At 39.9% G+C, this 27,807-nt stretch overlaps 1 protein-coding gene across 8 annotated transcripts; it reads right to left on the bottom strand.

The window, feature by feature from the left end:
• Nucleotides 1–30: 30 nt before the first annotated feature.
• On the bottom strand, nt 31–26,896 carry LOC122552944 (heterogeneous nuclear ribonucleoprotein Q). 8 transcript variants are annotated; one of them, XM_043696221.2, is made up of 12 exons: nt 26,760–26,896; nt 25,709–25,871; nt 21,037–21,155; nt 18,427–18,534; nt 10,328–10,441; nt 9,874–10,050; nt 9,655–9,790; nt 8,281–8,486; nt 7,199–7,348; nt 6,419–6,540; nt 4,987–5,507; nt 31–3,069 (listed from the first exon to the last, which is right to left on the bottom strand). In XM_043696221.2, exons 2-12 carry the CDS (start codon nt 25,869–25,871, stop codon nt 3,041–3,043), a joined length of 1,845 nt encoding a protein of 614 aa, XP_043552156.1. In that variant the 5' UTR covers nt 26,760–26,896; the 3' UTR covers nt 31–3,040. The 8 variants fall into 8 exon arrangements, with proteins under 8 accessions (XP_043552156.1, XP_043552157.1, XP_043552158.1 ...); XM_043696222.2 differs by having other exon boundaries at nt 31–3,066; XM_043696223.2 differs by having other exon boundaries at nt 5,002–5,507.
• Between the last annotated feature and the right edge of the window lie 911 nt (nt 26,897–27,807).

The following is a 27,807-nucleotide window of genomic DNA, read 5'->3' as shown; positions in this document are numbered from 1 at the left end:
GTATCTGCAAAAGAAAACCTCCATTGGAAAGACAGTTAAAAATCAAAATCTTTATTACAAAAATAAGTTACACTCACCTCCAGCTTACAGTATAAAACAATGTTTATCTGCAGGAATGAACAATGATGGTCAATGCCAATGAAATCTTGCTGTATTTAGCAGTAAGTTCCTTAAAAAGGGCAAGTAACATCTCCAGTTTCTATGGGTGGATGAAAGCAATGATTGATCAGATAGTTTTAAATTGAAATCACACTAAACAGAAAACCAGCAACTTTTTCCTCGATGTTTTCTTTAGTTGCATTCATGTTTTAATCTTTTGTCTATTTGCAAAGTATGGTATATATTTCAAAGTCACAATATCCCTTTTTAATGGGAGATTCAAATTTTAAAACTTTCACATATCTTAGCCTTCTATTCCTCTTCTTGACCTAGATATTTGTTCAATTTTCTTGGCCTGTATCCATCTAAGCCTGATCCACAATTAAGTTTACAGAAAACATGGACAAATATTTAAGGTAGGAAACCATGCTCACGTGACCATGCAATTACTGATACATCCTTGCACTCCACACAGCTTCACTACCAAAACAAAGACATTAAACCCACAATGTCTGTTATATATCAACAGTATAACATGATTATTACAGCTTAATTTAAGGGGTACAAGCATTACATTTTGAAACAGATTGGAATACAGACAAGCACTGCTCTGGGTAAAATGGAACAGTACTGATCGTTATAGACATGGTAGGACCAATATCAAATACAACCTTTCACAAATATCTGATTTTTGTGGTAAGGATGTTATTTTAAAAATCTACACCAAAAATTTCTCTCATCCTCTACATCAATCCCTTGGTGTGCAAATCTGTAATCTTCATCTTAATTGCGTGATAAGTATTCACACAGGGAACCTTAGTGTGAAATGCTAATATTCCTTTTAAACCAAGAGAGATTTGTGCACTTCCCAACAAAACTGCTGGGGTGGCAAGGCAAGTTTTTGACTTATTTTCTATCCTTAATTTAGGGGCATAGCAAGAACAACTGTACCTCCAGCTGAAATCAACTAACCCAGAACTGAATACAGATTAAACTGGAACCTTCTGTAGTTCAGTAACTTGAGATAAACTCAGTTTTTGATACTATTTTACTATTACTTTAGGTTACATGTCAAATATTCAATCTGGAATTAAAAACTTGGCACTATAACACTATGGTATATAGTATATTCAAAACCAAATCCAGGAAAGAGATGAGAAACTTCTTCACCCAGAGAGTGGTGGCTGTGTGAAATGCTCTGCCCCAAAGGGCAGTGGAGGCCCAGTTTCTGGATTCATTTAAGAAAGAGTTGGATAGAGCTCTCAAGGATAGTGGAATCAAGGGTTATGGAGATAAGGCAGGAACAGGATACTCATTAAGGATGATCAGCCATAATCATACTGAATGGTGGTGCAGGCTGAAAGGGCAGAATGGCCTACTCCTGCACCTATTATCTATTGTCACCCACCCAAATTAACACCTGTATAGTGTTAACCCAGCTATCCAATTTAAAATCTTATAGTACAACTTTTTTACAAGTTTATTAAAAGCAAATGGACTAAGGGAAGTCTACAGAAGTAGTGCTATGAATTATGAACACTTACTAAAAACATATCCTCGTAGCTTGCTACAGGTTCAAGAAAGTTAAATATGTTCTAAAGTATGATAGCGTGATATTCTTAAGTCTTTCAACTTGTTTACCCCTTTTAAATATGCTGAAAGGAAACACCCTAATTTAGCCATCAACTTCTAACACTAGTAAAATAGTTATAATTTTCAATTTGCAACACTGGCTGTAAATTTGCATCTAGTTTTGAAGATAAACATCAAAATTTGATCTATTATTTGGTGTTAATACTAATGTGGCATGGCATTATACAATTTTAGGAACCAAGGAATAGAAATTGAAAAATTTCTAGGAAATGCAGTTTGGACACTTGAGACATACAAAGCAAGAAGGTGCCACTTCGAAGGATACCTTATAAACAATGTGTGCTTAGTTCAATTTTACATCAAATCCAAAAAGTGGATTGGAGAATGCAATTTACATCAACTTCATTAGAACACAAAGATATGTGCAATTAGGACTAACCTACACAAAACCATCAAAAGGGATATTGTACTTTATTTCAGAATTTATAGTTTGCAGTCAAATTGAATTTTCAATTCTCAACATCTTATTACTTACAAAAGTAACATCTCCTTTCAACTATCATACAACCTAAGGCTAACTATAATATCTGAAAAGGCAAGACAGCAATTTCAGTTTAATAGAGACAAAAGCAAGACTTGTTTCTGGTCATTTGTAAGAATGAAAGGGTCAAACAATAACTTCATACACCCCACATTAGCCAGAGTTAACAAAAGAAATTCCAGACTAGAAATAAGATACAAAAGGGTTCTTTTCCTTTGTGGACAAATGTAGCAAACAAGCCTTGTTTTTGTCTTACAGTTCTCTATTTACAGTACACAGGGTAGTTTAATCCTCGGCTACTGAGGTAGTCAACCAACCCTTTCTTTAAAAAAAAAAGATGGGTTCAGAAAAGAACCATTTTTCTGGAATGCTCGACTACCTGATAGTTTGGCGATTACACTTCCATCTGCAAGTAGTTCGCTTCTTCAGAATAATGACTTACAGAATGTTTGAGGTAGTGATGAGCAATAACAATATAGTACTACAATCAGTTGAGCTCGAATATGATTGTGCACAGTTTTAAGTCTTCTGAGCAGTCTGGCATCATGTGAATCCTATGAACATTATGAAATTGCTTCTCAAACTTCCAACGTCATCACCCACCACTACCTCTGTACATTACAAAAAGGTACATTGGCTATACAAAATTTAAAAATTATAGTCCATATATGTTTAGATTTGAAGCTCTTCATTTCCTTGGCTGTTCCCGCTCTCCATTTGGCGTCATGGTCTGGAATCTTACCATCATCTCCATTAGCAGCTTCCAGTGTAACCTCCACATAGTAAGTCAGTCGTCATCAAAACAGGTCAGGACCGGCCTCGACCTCGTTTTCCTGCTAGCCAGGCAACAAAAGGAAGCCATTAAATTAGGATCCAATACTAAACCCATTTTAGAAAGAGAAAAAAGGCTGACACATGGCACTGTTTTTAAAGCACATTGCTCCTATTAATGCAAAGATTAAATTTTCCTGCATTTCAGGATCAAAATTTAATACGACAAATCAAGCAATTACATTTGAGTGCAACTTAAAACCAAGGAGTGTATCATTTAACTTAATTAGGTTCCAATTTATTAAAAATACCTAGTCATTTTTCAACAGAATTTACTTACAGCAATGGACATAAAACCCGTAGCATTCAATGTATGCAATGTAATTGATAGTTTAAAGCAACAAGAACAATTTGAAGCAGAATTTTATTCAAATGGATTTTAAAACACAAATTAATGTGCAAAATTAATTAGCACTGCAGTTCATTTAGGATTGAGCTAAGAAATGGTACACTCCTACTATCATCAGAATTTAGAATCAAAGTGACATGTTTGAGCAATTCAGTTAAACAAACTTCAATAATTTCATTAGGCAAATAAGCATTTTAGAAATTAAGCAAACAATGGACAGCATTTAGTGCTGAAAATTATAGGCTGTTAATTTATGATTGGAGATTTAGAAATGCATTTTGGAGCTTTTTTTCATAACTTTATCCTTATGAAGAAACATTAGCACCAATTAAATTAATAATAAAAAAAATCACAAAGATCTTTATTAAATTAAAATATTATGGTTTTATCCCCAGAGTACTTTCATGGCACAGACAGCGGTGCATATTAGATTCAGGTTAAAGAACCCAAAACAGCAATGCAGCAAGTGAGACAGAAACCTGAATGTTCAATCATTGTTAAATCAACCTAAACTAAACTACATTGCAAGGAAACTGGAAGCCTTGCAGAAGAGAGACCAGGGGGTTGGGGAATTCACTCTTGGATTTTGTTTTTAAACAAGCTAATGTCTCACTTTTAATTATCATTCATAAATATAAGCTGTCTGTTCAATTACCTAAATCATGCAGACATGAACACACGCCTAAGTCTTTCATTCTGTAATTCAACCATTCTGACCAAGGTTTTCCATTATGAATTCTTTGGAAAATTTGGATAACTTTTTTGCAAGGTTGGAAAAAATTTGTCAAAAGGAAAATTTATGCAACAAAATGGAATTTAGTTAAAATTCATGTGGTTTGGTAGAATTTTGAAATTTTATTGAAATAGACATTGACAGTAGATAGAGAATACAAGAATGAACTTGACAAAGTGTCACTTCTGGAATAGCCAAACTAAATAACTGGTAGTAATTTTGAAATATCAGTCAACAACAAACAAATTTATTTAACTTGCCCACTCTTGGTAATGCAAGTTAGTAACATACAGCTTCTTCAGTTACTTCAAATACAAGAAATTCTGGAAAAAAGCAACAAGCTAATTTTGCAAATTACGCATTAACTTTAAAAGCCACGGAAACAGAACTACCAGTAATGTACATACACAAAAGCCAAATATGAGATTATGTTTAGTTATGAGCCAGATTTCTAAAAACATTTTTGGCAAAATCATGATGAATTATGTCCATCCTCTTCTAACAGAATGATGGAATGCCTTTATCAAAACAGCCGAATTTCAAAAAAAACACCAAAATAAAGCCTTTCCCACAGTCAAGTGGAATCGTTGCAGACTATGCAGTGAAGTCCCAAGTGAATGGTTTTGTAAAAATATATACACATCTGCAATAAGGATTCTTGCCAGATGTCACCAATTAGCAAGCGGCAGCCAATCAGATTAAAGGCTAATCTGCATTTCAAAGTCAGTTCGGATAACCTATCAGTCACATTAACTGAACCCCTAATGGTCTATTTCCACTGTTGCCCATAAGTATCCTGATAAAACTCCTGGTTGTTCTCAGATTTGTAACCATAGTTACCAGAATAATCACCACCTTGGAGCGGTTGCTGAGCAATAGGTTGGGAGCCCCAGTTCTGATTATTGGTCTGGCGCCGCTTCGAATCTGGCTGGTTGTACCCATCAGCTTTTCGTTTGCCTCCTACATTTCCACCGCGGCCACCCCTCACACCACGTACCCCGCGGCCTCTCTGCTGCACCTGGGCACCCCCTCTTGCACCACGAGCACCTCTCCCTGCCATTTGACCACGCGGTGTGAATCCAGATCTTCCACGTGGTTGGGAAACTCCACGAACCCTGGCAAGAGGGGCACCTCTTCCACTTCTGCCACCTCTTCCTCTAGTAGTTGTCTGATAATCATCATAGCCATAGTATGGATCTTCATATCCTCCACGATAATCATGGTAATCATAGCAATAATAATCATAATCTTCATAACTATAGTAATCTAGAGGATAGCTGTAACCTCCTCTGGCTCCACGTCCTCTGCCTCTTGTCGGAGGGGGCATGCGAGGAGGAGGGTAGTAGTAATAATCCTCATACCTGGAATTAAAGAAAGTTTATAGTTTGAACTCAAGCCCATAAATTTAGGTATACTGTTAAGCAATTCTTTTCAAATTTAAAATCAGAGATCTCTCAGACTCTACTGGAATATTCCATTCAGTTTCAGGTATCACACTTAAGATAAAAGACATTGAGAAGCAATACAGCAGATTCACCAGAACAAAACTAGTTTTGCCCTGACTACGTTTCTTTCTGAGGACCTACATAGCTGAAAAGAAAAGGATATAATCATCTCAGACCAGCTGATATTTTCCCACCCCTCAACTCAGAGGTCCTGGAGAGTAAAAGAAATTATTTGAGATGATCTAACCAAATGGCATAACAGACTTGAATAATAGCTGAATAAGCTCACGGCAATCTCATTTAGAGAGATTTGGTGTTGGAACTGGAGAGATGTCAACTGTACTTCATATCTTAAATGAGAAATGTACCTAGTTTTAAGCACCTTTTATTTATTACAAAAGGTACACCTTAACCAAGGACAAAATAATGGGCTCAAAAGGAAACTGTTTCAATCCTCAACATGCAGTTTCCATTTTCAATAATTAGTAGCTGAAATGCAACAGGTTCACAAAGGGGATAGTACTGCTGCACCTTTGAGGCCCATTAACACTTCATGACTATACAGAAGGATATATTGTGAAAATGACCATTATTAAAGTCGCAGAGCTTCTGAAACACCACCTACTTAATATCCATTAGGATCAACCTCATGGAGTTCCACCTTCACCCAACTCCATGCAAAAATCTAGATTTGGTCCAGAATCCATTCATACTGAAAAGCACCACCATCTTGAATGGAATCCTCTTCCCCACCACTCCAAGGATCATTTACATTTTGTAAATCATATATGTTTGAACCATAAGCACAAAAAGTAAAATGCACTCACGGTTGAGATCGAGCAGCCTGTCTTTGAGCCTGCCGTTCCTTTTTCTTCTTGTCTGGTGGTTTAGCAAGAACAATTTCAATATTTTCACCCTCTAAATACTTCCCATTCATTTCATCCATGGCCTGTCATGGAGAAGAAACAGGTAAATGATTGCACTGTAAAACAGTCTAATTGTACATCAATTAGAAAATGTCACCATTACAGGATATCTTTGGTTGCAGCAGTTTGAATGCCACATACAAAACTGTACAATTGGGTTATACTGAATTCCAGCAAATGTATTCACAGGCAAGCCAAATGTCATATGACGAAACATCCATCAACTAAAGCTGATGTTGAATAGGTTTTAATGTCAAAAGTACATGCCATTCAGATTTTTTAAATATCCTACAAAACTAAATCCACAAGCAGTGTTTAAATGTGATTTATTTAACCAAATTGTTCACAAACTTGTGCAAAGAGTAACCACTTCAAAAATAAATTACTAAGTACCAAGGGAATAAAAAAATTAAATAGGTGCATTGGTAAACTGGATGCAATTGATTGCCTATCCATCTTCACAGCTCGCATACCCTCAAAAGCCACCTATAAAAACATACTATACATGATCTCAGCAAATTAATTATCCATCAATGTCTTAATCAGTCGAAAGATGATGAAAAAGAATTTTTCATCACAGATCACAGCAGACTCAAAGCTTGTAATTTACTTGAAATTACATATGCAATGTTACATCTCACTCTGAAATCTGAAAGCAGAATGTTTCTGCAGAATTTTTACCTTAACTGCACCATCTCTTTCATCAAAGTGAATGAATGCATAATCTTTCAGCTTCTTTACCCGCTCCAACTTGCCAAACTGGCTGAAGGTTTTTTCTAGTAGTTCTTCTGTTACTGAACTGGCCAAGTTACGAACAAACAACACCTTTACCTGCAGTGAGAAAATACAATTAAATGTGATGTCCAACTACTGGCATCAACTTCTAAATATCATTCTCAGCACTACAACAATGAAAAAACATTGTTCACAGTTCAGTGAAATAGTTGCAGCTCAATGTGGAAGCAGTGTCGAATTCTAGCAGTTCCACATTATAATTTTGTTCTAAATTGTTCACTTCAGAATTTGGCTGCCACCACCAAGGTAAATCTGCAACACCCACTCCTAGGTGCCGTCAAGATGATGGTTCGGCTGCATTTTTTGCAACATTATAGACGAAATACAGCAAAGATAACTGCACAATGGTGTTAGTTAAGGAGTCCGAGATTTTGAACCAATGAAGGGATAGCGAGACTTATTTCAATTTAGGATTCAGAGAGGGATACGTAGTTGATGACTACTCAAGGAATCAGTTCTGCACCTCCTTTTGTGATGATGCTTGAATGATCCTACTGAATAAACAAGCTACTTTCATGTATTCTTTTCATGAAGATTAAAGCCTGCAAACGATGGTATGTTTAGACTAACAGAAAAGGTGCTAAATCAAAGAGATCTTTCCATCCTGGATGGTGCTAAGATTCTCAAATATAGTTGGAGGTGCGTCCATCAAGGCAGCAGTTTTTTATAATCCTACAAATACGTTTGGTAGATTGTGGGTACTTTGAGAACCAGTACAAAAAACTGACTGTTTAAGTAGCCAAATTTAGCAAGCCCAGCAGAACTGGGTCAAAATTCAGACGACGAAGATGCTGTCAGCACCTGAGGTCAGGAAGGGAAACTTTACTGCTATTAGAGACGATAGCAGGACTCCATGAATGAACTGTAGTGGGAATCTTGAAGCCTGTCACCTCAAAAATTGATATTCATCGAGCAGATTGCTTTAAATGCGATGTAGCACGTTAATCACAATGTTCAAGGTTAAATACCTTTGACATGACCTCTGGATCAGGATCCTCAATAGGATCTGCCCATTCCACTGTTACAACATTGCCCCAGACTTTCACTTTTCCACTCATAAGTCTGCGTCTGGCCTGGGCAGCAGATTTATGATCTTCAAATTCCAAGAAACAGAAACCCCTATTCTTCTTCTTGTCATCTGGTTGGTGGTACAGTATCACATCTGTGAGTCCCTCTGCCAAAATAAATTAACAGGATAGGACATATCAAAAAAAATTCCACAGGTTTATTTTTATACATTATCTAGTTTCTGTAGTTTCTTTTGTACGTCTCTCAGTAAAGCATGAGCACCTATGTAAAAAAAATTAAGTATGGAAGAAAGATCATTCAGTTTTAAAAACATTATCCAGATACATGGGAAATAGTCACAAAAATCCTCTCTCCCTCAAAAGAATCTACAGAAGCAATTTGCTTACAGTTTGGTGCGAAAGGAGGATGAAAGTGGACAGAACAAAAATGGATGGCCGAAACTTAGCATTTCTCTGCAAGAAACAAATTTTCGTCCACAGTCAAGGCAAACGGAATGCGCCCAAAATTTGATGTGAACTCATACTAAAGGAAACCCAACAGACCACTGTAACACCATCGATCCAAAAGTAACATAGTAGAACTGTAAATGTTTTAAGAGAATAGGGCCACAGAAAGCAAACATCAGGGGAGATTAGGACAAGATCCAATCATGATCTGATGAACTGGGCAATGATTCTTCAGCTCCACCAACATTTAGCCCACATTCATCATTGACAATTACAATTCAAGTTCAAAGGAGCATGATTTAAAGGAGAATCACATTATACCAGAGTGTGAAGATGGAGAAAGAATCAACACAAGTCCCTTACCTAGGCTAAGATCAATAGGAGGTCTCCTAAACATCTAGTGACAAGCAGCATAATTAGGGCAGATGGCAGAATTAGTGACTAATTAGAAGTCCAAATCAACCTACTATAGGATTTTATCATCTTCCTGGAACACAGCAAAGAAACAACTACAAGGAAAACATACATTTTTTTTTATAAAAGGGAATCTCAGTTATATCATACCGACAGTTAAGACCAACATAGGCATTTATCAATGTTCAAGAGAACATTTTGCCACAGTGCAACCAGACTTCAGCTTCTTCAGTCAGCAATAAAAACTGAATACTTTGGAAATGAACTGTGCATTGGAACAGTAGAATTTGATGTCAAATTTATCTCACTCATCTGAGGTTCAGGCAATTTAACTGCCTTGATCATATTGGAAAGTAGCAATAATTGTGTTGGATTGCACCTATTCATGTAGCTATCAAATAGGCAGTATGCATCAACTGGGATAATGTGATGAGGCAAGTGATGCAATTTTACCTGTAACTTTACCAAATTCTTCCATAATCTGCTCCTTTGTCTTGCTTTTTGGAATGGATCCAACGAAAAGTCTGTTGTTTGCCACAGAAATGCAAACACCAATGTGTTTACCAGGCCGAATTTCATGGTTATCACACTGACAAAATTGATAAAAGAGTTAGTTTATGAATCCTACTTAAGCGAATAGATATACTATGTGTATGCACCACAGAACCTTACCAATTTGACTGCTTCCTGTGCTGCTTCTTTGGAGCAAAAGGTCACAAAAGCATACCCTCGATTTAAGCCAGTCAGAGGATCCATCATCAGACGCAAATCCCATATTGGACCAGCTTTCTCAAACAGAGGGACAAGTTCATCTTCGAAGAGATCCCGTGGTATTTTGCCTACAAATATCTGGTAAAATTGGATCAATGTTAAAGCATTCATAAAGGGAACTGGGTTTTCATGGTTAAAGAAAACTGATGGTCAACACAAAAGAACTGTTCTGTTCACATGGTTAACAAACATGTGGCTAAGCTGACATCAAGATAGCACTTGAAATGCTCTTACTTGGTTAACCTAACAAGTTAATGTCTACACATGCTGTACTTTTAAGTTTATCACTACTAATGGTTTTTTCTCCCCCCAAGATTGAAGAACTCTCCTATATTTAGGAGTCAATGATGCTTACCTCAGTACCAATGTTAGGTTGAGGACCTGAATGTGTCGTAGGTGGAGGAGGACCACCATACTTCCTCTGCCCTGTAGTGACATCAAGTGTATATCCTGTTCTTTCCAAGAGGGCCTAAGAAAGCAAACAGGTTCAAGCATCCAAAACCACCATACATAATTCATTCAAAAAACCTAGAAAATAAGGAACACAGACCTGCCAAGCTTAATTGAGAAAACAGCCAAACTTTAAACAGGCAGATGACAGGTTCACATACAATTCTCTACCGACAAGTCAAGTCCTCAGTTGGTATCAATGGTTCAATCACTTTCAGTTTACCAGGATACTTTACTCCAACCCTTACTACATGGATATTTTGGATTATAATTGAATTCAATTATAATCCAAGGTCAAACTGAACAAAGCATTAGTGAGACCTAGTTGGAATGTTGTGAAGTTATGGCCTCAAGGAGGGACGTACTTGCACTGTAGTTCAAAGAAGAGAAGAGTCCCGTGATAAAAAGAACGGTATTTTTGAGGGAAAGTTAATTTGGCTTGTACCTATTGAAGCTTAGGAGAATGATAGGTGATATGGTTAAAAGACAACATTTCCTACAGTCTTCGTTTAAGTGCACACTTACTTCAGCTTTTCTGCGTGGTTAGTCTTAAGAATTCCCTTCCAGAGACCTGCTGAATATATTCAGTGACTCAACCTCAAGGCAGAGTTTTAAGCAACAAGGAGTCAAGGGGCTGCAGCCATGGACTTGATTGGTGCAGTAGGCTCGATGAGCCAATTGGCCCACTCCTCTTCATTGCTTAAGGTTTTAAAACATCCTGCTATCGAAATCTAGAAGAACCACCAGAAGGAAACAAATGCCCACAGAACCAAGAACACTCTGATCAGGTGTTGATAAGCTTGTGAAATGGATCAAGGTGATAGATGAAATGTAAGAAACAAATATGAAGGACAGGCAATGCAATTCATAAAGATTACAATGCTAAAGGAAGGATGCAAGAACAGAAACATGAGGCATATTTGCACAAATTGTTAACAAAAGACGGGAAAGTTGAAAATGTTATAAAAAAAACATACAATGAACAATATTCATAGGATGATATAGCACAAATCCAACAAAGTAGGTGAGCCTTTGAAAGATACTGGCTAGTCCTCAATTAGTGCAGCATCGAATTTCAAGAACCCAAGAGCAGGAAACCTTTAGTTCCATGGACTGATACAGACTGGAGAAGCTGGTGCTCACCTTAAAGGAGGAAATCAAGAACACTTTTGATGGAGAAACAAAATCTTGAGGATATCTAAACAGAGGAAATCAAAAGAAACAGCTCCAACTTGCAGGGGAGCAGAATTAGATTGTTCTTCCAGAGATGTGAATGCCAAATAGCCTCTTTTTATGATGCTATCAACATCTTAGATATTAGGAAAATAACTGACAAGAATGTTTTAAAAAGGAACCATCCATCTTCAATCTCATTACTAATTTAGAACTAATTTAAAAGAACACCCATACTTCCAAACCAAGCCATCTAGATTTTAAGATTAGATTTTTTTAAAGGAGCACAAAATTTCAGTATGATCCTAAACTAAAACACTGAATGCGTCAGGGAGCATCATTACAAGGTTCTGCAGATTTTTTTTTAAAATCCAGTTTTGTAATTACTCGCAATTTATTAATAGCAATTTGGTTCATTAAAATAGCTCACTCCTGACCAACAGCACCAGTTTGAGTATTTCAAGTTTCCTCAGCACGCAGAGTCTAAAGGCAGCAAAATCCTTTCCCAAATGCGAGCCAAACACTTGTACAAACTTTACATCTCAGAACATCGAACAATACAGTCCTCTATGTTGCACCGACCTGTGAAATATTCTCAGCTCATCCCCCTACACTATCCCAAAATCATCCATGTGCTTATCTAAGGATTGTTCAAATCTCGCTTATGTGGCTAAGTTGACTACATTAGCAGGTAGGGCATTCCACGCCCTTACCACTCTCTGCATAAAGAACTTTCCTCTGACAGCTGTCTTAAATCTATCACCTCTCAATTTGTAGTTATGCCCTCTCGTACAAGCTGACGTCACCATCTTAGGAAAACGTATTTCAACCCTATCTAATCCTCTGATCATCTTGTATGTCTCTATCAAATCCCTTCTTAGCCTTCTTCTTTCCAATGAGAACAGACCCAAAAACAGACCAACATTAAAAACACAGAAATAGAAGGCACACACCAGATCATCAACGCCACACTCAGAGGAATCAGATTCACTAGAGAGGAAGAAAAGGACAACCAACTCCCATTCCTAGCTCGGCGAACAGCACCACAACAACAAGCACCTGAGCTACAAATCTTCTCACAAACTTTGAAGAACAGACCCACATCTCAGCCTTTCCTCATAAGACCTTCCCTCCACACCAGGTAACACCCTGATAAATCTCCTGGTAATATGCCATGTATGGCCGCACCAGCATTTTGTATAGTTGCAGCATGATATTGCGGCTCCGGAACTCAATCTCTCTAACCAATGAAACCTAGCACCGTGTGCCTTCTTCACAGCACTATCCACCTGGGTGGCAACTTTCAGGGATCTATGTACATGGACTCCAAGATCCCTCTGCACATCCACACTACCAAGAATCTTTCCACTGACCCAGAACTCTGCCTTCCTGTTATTCTTCCCAAAGTGCATCTCCTCACATTTAGCTGCATTGAACTCCATTTGCCACCCCTCAGGTAAATTCTGCAGTTTATCCAAGTCCCCCTGCAACCTGTAACATTCTTCCAAACTGTCCACTACTCCACCTACTTCAATGTCATCTGCAAATTTACTAATCCATCCACCTATGTCTGCATCTAAGTCATTTATAAAAATGACAAACAGCAGTGGTCCCAAAACAGATCCTTGTGGCACACCACTATTAACTGGACTCCAGACTGAATATCTTCCATCAACCACCAGAAAACCAGTTTCTAATCCAAACTGCTAAATCACCCTCAATTCCATGTCTCTACATTTTCTCCATCAGTCTACCACGTGGAACCTTATCAAAGGCTTTACTGAAGTCCAAGTATACCACGTCAACTGCCCTACCCTCATCTACATGCTTGGTCACCTTCTCAAAAAACTCAATGAAATTTGAGAGACACGACCTGCCCTTGACAAAGCCATGTTGACTATCTTTTCTGAAGCAGTCCACCAAAAATTGTCACCCTTTGACTGAGTGCAGACAGGTTGGCCTGAAACTCTCAGATAAGCAGCAATGGAGCTTTCAATGGAGAAGGGGTGACCCACGCAGGCTATCAAGCTTGTCCAGTCCCTGAACTCTCTTTCAGCTCTGATTGCATTCGCGGTCCAGACTGCCCCCAACAAGAAGCTGAACCTCAGTCAGATTCTGTGAAGTACTGCAGTTGCTGGAGATTTGAAAATGAAAGCAAAAACTGTCTGTTCCCAGGGCCTATTACAGACTTCATCATGTTCCTGGCCTCAGGCTGATCTTCCACACTCAGACCAGTTCTCCCTCTCATTTGCTGCTGACAGACTAACTAGTAATCCTGCAACAGCACACACGGGAGAGAAAACTACCTCTGACTGGAGGAGCAGCCCTCTGCAAAACGAGTAACTGAACTTCAAATGGAGCCAGACATTCAGTCATGTGAATTGGGGTGGTAGCCCACGTGTGCGTCATGGGCTGTATATAGGGCACCCCCGTTAGGTCAACTGAGGTTCACAAGTCAGAGTCAGATGTACAGCACAGAAACAGACTCCTCGGTCCAACTCGTCCATGCCGATCATATTCCAACACAATCTAGTCCTATTTGTCAGCACCCAGCCCATATCCATCCAAACCCTTCTTATTCATAAACCCATCCAGTTGCCTTTTAAACTGTTGCAATTGTACTAGCCTCCACCACTTCCTCTGGCAGCTCATTCCATATACATACCACCCTCTGCGTGAAAAGGTTGCCCCTTAGGTCTCTTATATCTTTCCCCTCTCACCTTAAACCTATGCCATCTGGTTCTGGACTCTCCCATCCCAGGGAAAAGATATGTCTCATTTATCCTATCCGTGCCCCTGTTTTTACAAACCTCTAAGGTTACCCCTCAGCCTCCAACACTCCAGGGAAAACCATCCCAGTCTATTCAACCTCTCTCTACGGCTCAAATCCTCCAACCCTGGCAACATCCTTGTAAACCGTTTCTGAACCCTTTCAAGTTTCACAACCTGCCGATAGGAAGGAGACCAGAATTGCACGCAATATTCCAAAAGAGGCCTAACAGCCACAATATGACCTCCCAACTCCTGTACTCAATGCTCTGATCAATAAAGGAAAGCATACCAAACACCTTCTTCACTATCCTATCTACCTATGATTCTACTGTCAAGGAGCTATGAACCTGTACTCCAGCAACACCCCCTCAAATGAGTAAGAACTATTAGTATCTGTGAATCCATATTGCAGCTAGAATCAATTTTCTTATTCATGTTGCTTGTCATCTGCGTGTGTGGCTACTAAGGATAGCTGGTCGTGTCGTTTCGTGGCTAGTTGGTAACTCATGACAAGCAACATGAGTTTGACTGGGACAACACTTCTATTATAGGACAAGCTAAACAGAGAACAGCCAGGGAATTCCTAGAGGCATGGCACTCATCCACAGATTCAATCAATAAGCCCATCGACCTGGACCCAATTTACTGACCACTGCAACGGACAGTTGGAACTGACAACTGGAAGCGGCAGAGGCAAACCACTATAAATGCCGGAGGAAACATCACAGAAGCGCTTCACAAGAGGCTCCCAAGCACTAAGGATGTCACCTAGACAGGGGACGAAACGTCTGCAACACAAATTCCCAGCTCAGCGAACACAACCACAACAATGAGCACCCGAGCTACAAATCTTCTCACAAACTTTATAATATAGGTATCACAAATTATTTGGATAAAAAGGCAAACAGTTCAATTGGAAAGAGTTAGGCAAAACAAAAAATGGTGGCAGAGTGATTAGTGAGGAAGGTTAATCAAAATATAGATCAAAATCAAAAATGTATAATAACATTAACACTGCTTTCTCTCCATAGATGCTGCAAGACTGCTGAGTTTTACCAGCCATTTCTGATTTTGTTTCTGACATACAGTTGGTTTGGTCACCGAAAAGAGTAGTAGTAGTAGTTCTGGAGGGCTATTTTTCTTACTGGGGGTCTGTGATCAGTAGTGTTAATAATCAGTGCTGGGAGCTTTTGTTTGTCTGTATATACATATTTTGAAAGAAAATGTAGTAGTCTGATTGGTAAGTTTGCAGACAACACAAGAGTTGTGAATAGAGAGGAAGATTGTCAAAAGGCCCATGAGGAACACCAAGGCATTCTTTACATGCAAGAGAATAATTAGGAAGAAGGTAGGACCACTCAAGGATAAAGAAACGAACTTATGTTTGGAGGCAGGAAATGTGGGTGAGATCTCACTTAAGTACTTAGCATCAGTATTCACCCAGAAAGACACAGAAGATTGTGTGGACAATGCTAATACAACACAGTATTTTGAGATCGGAAAGAAGTCTCTTGAAGAGCATCAAGGTGGATTAAGTCCCCAGGTCCCTTTAGGATCTACCCAAGGTTACTGAGAGAGGCAAAGGAAATTGTTTGGACCTTAACCATGATCTTTGTATCCTCATTAGCCACTAAAGGGGTCCCAGAGGACTGGCGATTAACTAAAGTTGCTCCTCTATTCAAAAAGGGAAATAGAGATAATCCAGGAAATTAGAAACTGGTGTTACATTGGTGCTAGGGAAGCTATTGGAGAGAATTCTTAAGATAGGATTCACACGCATTTGGAAAAGTACAGCCTAATTTGGGACAGTCAGCATGGCTTTGTGCAGGGTAGGTCACGTTTTACTAAATTGATTGAATTTTCCAAGGAGGTGACAAAGGTGGTCAATGAGGGTTCAGTAGTGAATGTTATCTACATGGATTTTATTAAGGTTTTCAACAAAGTTCCTCATGTTGGCCTCATCTAGAAGATTAAGATGCATGGGATTCATGGTGATTTGGTCACACTGATTCAGAACTGGCTTGCCCATAGAAGGGAAAGGGTAGTGGTAGAAGGTTGCTTTTCAGGCTAGAGGTCTGTGACTAGTGGCGTTCCACAGAAATCTGTACTTGGACCTCTGTTGTTTGTGTTATTTATAGATGATTTGGATGAAAACGTAGACGGGCAAGTTAATAAGTTTGCAGACGATACAATGATCGGTGGAGTTGTGGATAGTGTAGAAGGTGGTCAAAGGAAAAAGCAAGATATAGATCATTTGCAGGTATGGGCAGAGAAATTGCAGATGGAGTTTAATTCATGTAAATGTGAGGTGCTGCATTTTGGGAGATCAAATGCGAAGGAAAAGTATCAGTTAATGTTAGGACCCTGAACAGCATTGACATACACAGGGATCTCGGGATTGAAGTTCATAGCTCCCTGAACGTGGCCACATAAGTAGGTAGTGTGGTAAAGGCAGCATTTGGCATGCTTGCCTTTATTGGTCGAGGAACTGAGTACAAAAGTCGGGATATAATGTTGTAGTTTTATAAGGCTCTGCTTAGGCCACACAGAGTATTGCATTCAATTCTAGTCAGCACATTAATGGGTGTGGAGGCTCTGGAGAGAATGCAGAAGAGGTTACCAGGATGCTGTAAATTTTAAAGGTATTACTGTTTTTTTAAAGAAACAGTAGTACGTGTGTGGCACACACTTCCAGGGATGGTGGTAGAGATACTTTAAGACATGCACATGTTTATCTTGAAGTACATGGGAACTATTGGGACTCTGACCAACAGTAATGCTCCAAGCATTGGTTTGAATGAATCAATCTTGAAAAAGACTGCAAGGAATGGAGGGATATGGACCAAGGGCAGGCAGAAGGGATTAGTTTAATTAGGCATCATGTTCAGCACAACACTGTGGGCCGAAGGGGCCATTCCTATGCTGCACAGTTCTATGTTCTATGATACAGCTGGATATACAATGGCTGGAAACTTGGATGGAGAAAGGACAGATGGAAGTTTAACCTGGACAAGTGAAAGGTAAACCAGCAGGACCCTTAGGAGCACTGACATGGAGGAATCTTGTGGTGCAAGTCCGTAGCTCCCTGAAAGTGGCAACACACATGGACATGGTTTTAGATTTTTTTTAGATTACATTAGAAACAGGCCCTTCGGCCCAACAAGTCCACACCGACCCACCGAAGAGCAAACCACCCATACCCCTACATTTACCCCTTACCTAACACTACGGGCAATTTAGCATGGCCAATTCACCTGACCCTGCACATCTTTGGACTGTGGGAGGAAACCGGAGCACCCGGAGGAAACTCACGCAGACACGGGGAGAACGTGCATACTCCACACAGTCAGTTGCCTGAGGCGGGAATTGAACCCGGGTCTCTGGCGCTGTGAGGCAGCAGTGCTAACCAATGTGCCACCCAAGGTGACCAATAGATCAGTTAGAACATTGAATGTAAAAGTTAGCACACCATATTGCAGCTGTAGAAAACTTTAGTTAGTTCACGCTTAGAACATTGCTAACAGAACTGCGCACAACATTTTAGGAAGGCTTTGGAAAGGGTGCAAAAGAGGCTTACTAGGATGTTGCCTGAATTGTAGTGGATTGGCTGCGAGACGCTGGATTGTTTTTGCTAGAATGTCAGAGACTGAGGGGAAACTTGGAAGTTGTATACAAGAATCGAGGGACATGGAGTGGACAGACTAGCCATTTCCCCAGATGAAAACAGCAAATATTAGGGGGCACACGCTTAAGGTGAGAAGGGTGAAATATAAAGAAAACGTGCTGAGTCAAGTTTCTTCCCGCTCTCCATCCCCAGATAAGATACTAATGTTTAAGAGGCATTTAGACAGACACTGAACAGCGAGGAATACAGGGATACGGACCATGCGCAGACAGTTGGTTTAGTTTAGAATAGCATCATGATCACAGCAAACAGTGGAGCAAAACAGCCTGTTCATGGGTTGTACCTCGCTGTTGGAGACTTTTCCTCTAACTTAAGCAAAAACATTATAAAAATGTCAGATAACAAGAGCTATTGCCTCAGTATTAGCATTTTACCTTAATTTTTGTCTCATCTGGACCTTTATTAGCATCTGTTACTTTAGATCCTTGCTTTTCCCTCTGTCTGTAAGTCTTCATTACTCCACATAGAAAGGCACTTTTATTCTATATAGAAAGAAACATAAGCCTTCACAAAGCTGTGACTGCATTCCTGAAAATTACAACTGTAAGCAAAACATTTATTCCATACAAACAATATTAAAAATGCAGTGAGATTCCATAGGACATTCCTCAGAAAATAATAATGTTAAATCAATGCACCCTACAACTGGAGATATTTTTGATTGCTACATTGGTAAGTGAAATAGGTTCCCTGCCAGCCAAAAAACAAACTTATTTGGCTACTTACAATACAGGTGCCTTCTGCATGTTAGCAATCCTGTTTACAGAAACTTCTGTTCCCTGAACCTCCTGATCACAATGACCCAGCCCAGACTCCAAACTGTAGCCTGCCCCCACTCCCTGGAGAGTTGCGAAAGCTTACCCAACCCACTTCTACCTTTTTTTTTTCAAAAATAGGACTTCAGTTTCTGCTCAAGACCAAAAGCTGGTGTTCAAAGTTCAATCCAAAGCTAAAGTCAATGCTGTTAAAACAACAGCCCTAATGGTTTAAGGATACTGGGGATTTACAATACGTTCTTAAAAGTAAAAGCGCTTCTGCTACTCCCCGAAGCCTCACTATAAGGTCTGATTGAAGAGCAGCAACTTTGAAGTAACGCTTCAAGCTTTGGTTTGAATGAATCAATCTTGAAAAAGACTGCCACCCTCGGCACAGCGAACGTGTCGTGGATGGGGTCGGGGTGAGTTTGGCCACAAAGTTGGGGACTGCGGTGGTGATTGAGGTGTGCGCGCGTGTGCAGCCACCTACAGGTCAGCATGCAGGAATTAAATCTCTCAAAAAAAGGTCAATGCCCCACTGACTCACCCCAATTCAAATGGAACTATATTGAACAGTGCTACCTTTAGCAGTAAGCTACCTTTGTGGACCACTGCTATACGTTTGGTGTAGGTGTATCCAAAATACCATTTGGGAGGAAGCCCCAGAATTTTGACCCAATGACAACGAAGAATAATGATGTATTTCTAAATCAGGAATACTGAGCGGTGGGGAGAATTTGCCTGTGGTCCTTGTCCTTTGCGAGAGATGCAGTTACGGGTTTGGAAGATGCTGTGCAAAGTCTCTTGGTGAATTCCTGCAGTGTATCATATACATGGCACATATTACTCTTACTAAGCACCAGTGGAAGAGGGAGTGAACAAGTGCCAATCCTGCTTTGCCCAGGATTGTGTCAAGCTTGTTTAAGTGTACTTATCAAGCAAGTGAAAAATATTCCAAAACACTTCTGACCTGTGTCTTGAAGGTGGATAGACTTGAGTGTCAGGAGTTACTCGCTCCACGATTCCTAGCCTATTTATTTATATTGCCAGTCTAGTTCAGTTTTGGGTTATGCTAACCCTTAAGATGTTAATAGTAAGAAATTCAGTGATGGGTGTGCCTTTGAATGTCATGGGACAATGGCTATCTTTTCTTGGAGGTAGTCACTACCTGACACTTGTGATCTGAATGTTATTTGCCACTTGCCAGCCCAAACCTGATTACTGCACAATCATTTATGACCTTTTGGTGGAAAGGTCATTGAATAAAAGATGGCTGGGCCTAGGACTCACTCCAAAGAACTCCTACAGAGATGTCCTGAAGATGAGATGACTTGAAGATGAGATGACTGATGACAATCCCTCATGCAAGGAGTGACTCCAAAGAGAGAATTTGCTCTCTAAACCCCAATGACTCAAGGTCATTGCAATCTGATGGGGCACTACACCAAATGTGACCTTGATGTCCAAGCTTTGGGGGGGGGGGGGTTAAGTATGGTTGCTGGCAGGAGACTCCCTAATCTATGTTAATGTTTCGTACGGTCCACAGTGTTGAGGATTCCCAGAGCAACTCCCTCCTGACTGAATACCTCTGTCCCATTTAAAATGATGTGTCACAATGAAGTCAATGATTTCTCCTCATTTCTGGTATAAATTACATTTAAATTAAGCTAAGGAATTGATTAATTCCACTGAATGAGAAACTGTTTTCTCACATGTAAGGATGAATCAAACAATGGAACATGAAATTCAATTAAAATAAAATAATAAGATTTGCAAGAGATATATGAAGTGTCTCATTGGCATAGCTGTTAATTCACCATGGTTTAGAATAAAGTAGATTCAACTGATGTTTAATTTTGATATTAAACTTATTGAACTATACACAGATGAGACAGTACATTTACACACCATTTCCTACTTATACAATTAAAAAAGGAATGAAAATACTATGGTAAATACGAACTTCAAGAATGGCATTCATGCTATTAAGGTCACTGTCTTAAAGCTACTGTTTTAGATAAAACGAGATGACCAACTATGAATTTATAAACAGGATAAATAAAACTAATAAGTAATATACCGCACTTCAAGTTGCAGCAAGTTGATCTATTTAAGCATCTGATTGTTAATGGCACTTCAAACTCAACAGCATCTGATATATAATTTAGATGGCACATTATCATAATCTGCATACAATATTGCACTTTGAATAAACATAACAATTCTTACCTGAACATGGGAAAGATCACTTTCCTTAAACTGTTGTAGTACTGACAACGCACCCTCTTCATTGAATTCCCTCAATGCATCAATTGCTCTCTCGTCTAAATCACTATGAGAAACTAAACCTACAAAAAAAAAATCCAAGCAAGCATCAATTAACAAAACTTTTCAGCAATACAAAGAAATCGAACAGTTTAAAATTTAAATAAATTAGAAATGGTACTTGAGATAGGATCCTTTCAAATATTTAAGGTGAAAATAATCTCAACTCACAAAATGGCATAGGAACCCCAAATTCAATACACACTATCCTCAGTTTTATTGCACCAATGACAAATACCAGAATAAAATTCTCTCTCTGCTCAGATAGAAAAGGATTTTGATGTACTTCAGCCAATGACTGTACTTTAACTGAACTTTAACTGATCTAAGTTAACAATTTTTGTAAAGCTCACATTTACATCAGCTTAAAGGATTAAAAAAAAGCAAGATGTTATTTAAAATGAATTAAAAACGGAATACAGGGCTCCTGAAAAAGTTAGCAATCAAATATTTAGGAAGACAAATGAAATGCTGGCCTTTATTGCAAGGGAGAGGAACATAAAAATACAGTCCTGTTGCAATCATACAGGGACGTTACTGAAACCAACACAAAGGGTACAGTGTTGAGTTTTGGTCACTTAAGGGGAATAGCTGCATTAGAAACAGTTCAGAGATGGACTGGACCTAAACTTTAGATGAATCAGATTCAATCTCAGTAAAACAACAGGACAGCTGTTGAAAGAATGTTTCTACCTGGAGAAATTTAGAACATGGAATGATAGTTTCAGGATAAGGGGTTGGTCAATTTAAGATGGTGAAGGGGAGGAATTTTTTTCAGAGGGATGTGAATCATTGGAACTTTCTTTCCCAGACAGCTGAGGTTAGGTCATTTAACAAATTCAAGATTTCTGAAAACATTCGTTTTCAGAATATAGTGGAGTCAAGGTTTATAGGGTAGAGGCAGAACAGCGAGTGCAAATGATTAGCCATGATCTTGTTGAATGGAGCTGGGACACATTGTCTACATGTACTAGAGGTATTATAGACTAGAATGCAATTTAAATATAATTTAAATTTACATAGTGTCTTTCAAGTATGAAATGGCTGCAAGGCATTACATTATAGGTTGTTCTGCTATGACATGCATTTCGTTAAAGTGAATTCACTATAACACGATTGACACTTTCTATAGCGCGAACTTTTAAAGCATGTTTTGGTTATAATGTAACTCTGGCCCCATTAGTTTAAGTAGTGCTGCTATTAACGCATTTTCTTAGAACACATGGTTGCACGAGAACAGAACTACTGCATTATAGCAGAACCGACTATACACAAACATTTATAAACCAGAAACATGACACTGAGCTCTGTCAGGTTGTATTAGCTTATTGACAAAAAGGCTGGGTTAAACTTTCAAGTCTCCTAAAAGATGGGAAATAAGGTAAAGTGGAAAGGCATAGAGGGAATTTCAGAGCTCGAGACCTAAGCAGAAAGCATCACCACCACTGGTGCAGCAGTTTTAACTAAGAACATACTGATGCCAGAATTAGAGGAGCACATGCATGAGAGGAGTGTAGGGATGGAGAAGATCACAGAAATAGGGATGGACAAATCCAAAGAAGCTAGATCAGCATTTCAACCTCAAGATATTGCTAAACCGAGAGTCAAAACATATCAGCAAACCAGGTGTCGTACAAGTTATGATAGTCTTGGATGCCTCAAGTTGAGATAGAATACAATGTAGGACACCAATCAGAAATTAGGCAAGTAGAGGACAAATATGTCAAAGCTTCAGGAATAGGCTCAAACTACAACAATGTCAGCTGATTGTATGGAGATTGTGCAATTAAGACTCCCCCCTCCCCCCCCCAAACTGTGATTGCAAATGATTCATAGGATCAAGCATAACATCAAAGTCACAAACAGACCCGTACAATTGCAGAGCATTGTCATGGTGAGCCAGAGCTTACAGCACGGAAATACAGAGGAACCTCGATTCTCCGACTGATAAGGGTGGGGAGTATCTCATTCAGTTAATCAAATTCCGGATAATTGAATGCCAGCTAACAGTTTAGCAGAGCATCAGGACCTTGCAATCTTGCCAGATAGATTAGATTAGATTACTTACAGTGTGGAAACAGGCCCTTCAGCCCAACATGTCCACACCGACCCGCCGAAGCGCAACCCACCCATACCCCTACATTTACCCCTTCTTACCTAACACTACAGGCAATTTAGCATGTACTAGATAATCAAATGCTGGATAATTGAGATTCCTCTGTATACCCTTTCATCCAAATTGTCCATGCCGACCAAATACTTTAAATTAATGTAGTCCTATATCTCTCTAAATCCATCCAATTCATGTACCCAGCCAGATGCCTTTGAAATGTTGCAACTACGCCACCTCATTCCATACACACACCACCCTCTGCATGAAAAAGATGCCCCTTAGGTCCCCTTTTAAAAATAAACTTTCGCCTTTCATTTTAAACTTATGCCCTCTAGTTTTGGATTCCACTAGGGATAGGGATCTAAACTCTCAATTTTATAAACCTCTATAAAATGAGTAGATTGAAGTTTGGAGTGGAGTCCAAAGACAACTGCAGTCTGCCCATTTAGAACTGGAGCTGTTGTTTACATCCAGTACTAAGACATTGCATAACCTGTCTGATAATTCAGCACTGGAAGAGCCAAGAGAAGTGATGGTGAGCTGGATGCCACCAACCTGCATGTGAAAACTTACCCTGCATCTTCAAATGGTGATGTTGAAGAGCAGTATGCAGATGAGAAATGAGGGGGGCCAAAGCTAGATCCTAGGGGGACGGTAGAGGTTATGGTGCAGGAGCAAAAAGATATTGCGAGTGATTCAACATGTAAGCAAGTCCCACATAACAGAATGACAGTGGAAGCAGCGTAGCCAACTGTACAAAAAAACTATAGGTCAGGACAATGAAGATAAAGTTTAAACTTCTTCACAGTTACACAGAAATCATCTTGCGACTTCAGTATGAGCCATTGTGGAACTATTTTATGAACAGAAACCTGACTGGAAGGATTCAAGCAAAAGATTGAGAAATAAAATAGATTTGGGAAGTAGCAACACATCTAAAGGCAATTGATAAGAAAGGCAGCTTGGAGATGGGATGAAGATTGCAAGGGCAGTGGAGTTCAGTTTTAAGAATGGGTGATGGTGGAGATTTCAAGTAGGAGTGACAACCAATGAGGGATAGAACACTTCATAATATCAACTAACATGGAAGCCAACAGAAGTTTGGGGTGGAGCGGGCTAATCAGCAGTGATAAGTTTCAGCAGAAGAGAACAAAGGCAGAACAGAGATAGGTAATTTCAAGAAATTTCAGGGAATTCCAATATCCAGCCATTAGCCTAGGCAGCTTCTCAAGCAGAGTGGTGGGGAAAAACATTGCCCATCAATATCAGAATAACCTATAGCTGAAGATTCAAAGGGAATATTTCTTCAAACTTTCCTTCAAGCAAAGCAACAGGCTTATAATATTCAAAGATGAAAGGAAAGGGAACTTCTGCATTTAAGTTTTATGAAGTAGCGTTAGCAAGATGAAAATAATTTACAACTCCTACACAAAATACTGCTGTTAAAAATGTGAACATGAGAATAGAGCAGAATGGTGCTGGAAAACCATAGGTCAGGCAGTAGACGAGAAGCAGGAAAATCGACATTTCGGGCAAAAGCCCTTCATCAGGAATAGAACTCTGGTTTCCAGCATCCGCAGTCCTCACTTTTGCCTATGAGAATTGAGCAGCAAATCCAAGCTGTGTCAGAGAACTAACCCATCAGAAATAAGTCCTCAGTAGGTGTTGATGATCCCATGAACTGGTTGAACAGCAGACATTCTCCTGGCCAATTTTAATCTCAATTAGTATTGTTAAAACAAATCATGCAATAATAAGTTTCTTGTTATTGGAAGAAACTGATAGGTTCAAATCTGTCTACACTTCAACAGTGACACAGTACAAAAGTATTTTGTTGTCTATGAAGCACATTGGGACTTCAAGATTGCAAAAAATATTACATGGTACACTTTCTTAACATCTTCAGAGTAAGTAACAAAACTGCCAGAACAGCAATAAGAACAGGAGCTATAGTTCTTTCTTTTCTGGTGTGATTTAAGAGCTTGAAGTTATAACTCAGGGGGCTCTAGCTGAAATGAACCAACTCAAAATGAAGCAAATCATGATCTTTCTGCTCTGTAATGGCTTAGTGTCACACCAGATAATGTCAGTGCCTGCAAGATCATATGGTGAATTTCAACAGCTCAAGAAAAGTATCCATTTTGATCGCTATGTGAAATCTGGCTCTAGATGATATCAACTCCATAAAAAAGATGGCTATTTTACTGATCTAGTCACCTTATTCTTGCATATATCCTTTGTCTATGAATAGATGATCACTTGCAGGAAGAGTCAGTCCAAGCTAGCTCCTGTAATCCATGCAAATGCAGCAATATTTAATGTCCTTTCACTGATATAGCCCATTTTTACTGAATTGAAATTGTACAATCACAAAAATGGACATGAGAATGCATGTCAAATTGAAATAGGTAACTTAAATCGATGAGTTTTAGTACAGAGTACTCATACAATTTGCAACCATACCTGCTAAATACATTTCATCTAGCTTGTCCGCAACTTTCTTTGGTAAACCAGCACTTAGTAAAGTTTGATAGTGTTCTGATCGAACAACGGTAGTGGAAGTATCCATCGGCTCTTCCGTACCATTTCCATTCATATGCTCGGTAGCCATTTCTTCAGTGGACATCTGTACACGTGTACACATAAATAAAAGCAGAAACAGGGGCGGTAATGTTTTAGAAATTAATAGCCCTAAACTGACAGCACTACTATTATTCAGTCTTTTGGGGCGGAAAAGGACCAGACATAACCGGGCCGGCTGGGAATCATATTGCCAGATCCGTCTATAATGATCTCAGCTTTAGTCATAGTTCCCATTCCAGACAGCGGGCTTGCATCAGTACTCATTTTCAAGGATGAATGACAGACAATAAAACATGCCTTCCCGCCTCCTTTAATGGTGCACGACAGCGAGTATTCGTTCACCAATACATATCTGGGATGCAGCAACAGCGGGAGGTGCCGGCTAACTTAACCATACAACCAATCCAATGATTGGTGTAGGAAAGCAGATCGTTCCTTCACCATCGCCACCCCGCCAAAGCAGTTAGGGTCCCGGAGGGAAAGGTCAGGTCGCAGTGATGGTCGCAGAGATGGGGAAAAGGAAGTGAACCCCAGTGCTGTCGCCTACCAGCCGGTTCCAGCTTTCCCGCAGCCATGTGACACAGACAAAGGCCATACTCCGGCATCTCTAATGCTACTAATCCTGGAACTACTAACATCCCCACCCTCTCCATTTGCAGATTACACACTCTGCTGAAACAGCACGGCAGATGTCTCACTCTCGAGGCCTCGGGCCCACATCCACCCAGACTGAGACTCCGGCTCTGCCTGCGGCCCACGGACTCACTGACACCGCTCGATTTTCGGGCACGGCACCAGCCCGCTCCCACCCCGAGTTACAAACAGGAACAATACCTACTCACATGTTACTCCATGCCAGCAAAGCCAGGTAGATAGATGCGATGCCGGCTAATGCTCCCCAAATCCCTGCCTGTCAGTTGAGCCACCTTACCTTTCCCTTTCCGTCCTCTCACACAACGTTCCACAAAATGGCGGCTCGACGCGCACCTCCCAGAGCCCCCAAGCTCCACTCACGCGTTCTCATGGTGGGGTCTCCCGACCTGCCCCGCAAGGACATCGTCAATGATGGGCGCGGCCTCAACGTTGGTGCCATTCCTTCATCTTTTCCATTGGGTACAGAAAGCTAGAGGCCACGCCCCCACGACTGATTGACAGGGCGGTATGGAATAGGATGAGACCCGATGGAAATGTCCCGGCTCGTTTTGAGCTGGAAACCGATTAGTCCTTTCTTCTTAAGGAATGAGAAGACAGTTCCAATCTCATTTAACCTTTTAGTCCCAATTCTGTGCAGAGATGTTGTGAGGCACTCTCCCCAAGACCAATCATAGAGTTATTATTCTGTACCGTAGAATGAACCCGTTCGGCCCATAAGATTTAGGAACAGAATTAGGCATTTCACCTCGTTGAGTATGCTCCGCCATTCGATTATAGATGATATGTTTCTCAGTCCCATTCTCCTTGCCTCCTTGTAAACCTCGATCCTCTTACTAATCAAGAACCATCTCTCTGCTTTAAATAGACTCAATGATATGGCCCCAGAGCCTTCTGCGCCAAAACATTTCACAGGTACACCACCCTGGGCAGAAGAAATTCCTCCCCATTTCAATTCTAAAGGATCGTCTCCTCATTCTGAGGCTTTGTCCTCGGGTCCCAGACTCTCCTATTGGTGCAAAAATCCCCTCGACCAAGTCATCTCAGTATCCTGTAAGTTTACTGTCAGATAAGCCCTCACCCTTAAACTCTGTCAAGTACAGACCCAGAGTCCTCAACCGTTTCTGATATGATAATCCATTCATTGTTGGGATCATTCTTGTAAACATCCTCTAGACCTCCTCTTACCGTAGATATAGGCTTAGAACTGCTCACAATACTCCAATTGCAGTCTGACCAGAGCCTTATACAACGTCAGCTGTGCATCTCTACTCTTGTATTCTAGCCCTCCTGAAATGTAAGCCAATATTGCATCTGTCTTCCTAACC

This window comes from Chiloscyllium plagiosum, unplaced genomic scaffold (genome assembly GCF_037043375.1).
Source record: "Chiloscyllium plagiosum isolate Xiang-an unplaced genomic scaffold, Cpla_swu_hap1 HiC_scaffold_10, whole genome shotgun sequence".
Classification (NCBI taxonomy): domain Eukaryota; kingdom Metazoa; phylum Chordata; class Chondrichthyes; order Orectolobiformes; family Hemiscylliidae; genus Chiloscyllium; species Chiloscyllium plagiosum.
Note: the sequence above shows the minus strand (reverse complement) of the source record. Positions and strands in the feature narration are given on the sequence as shown.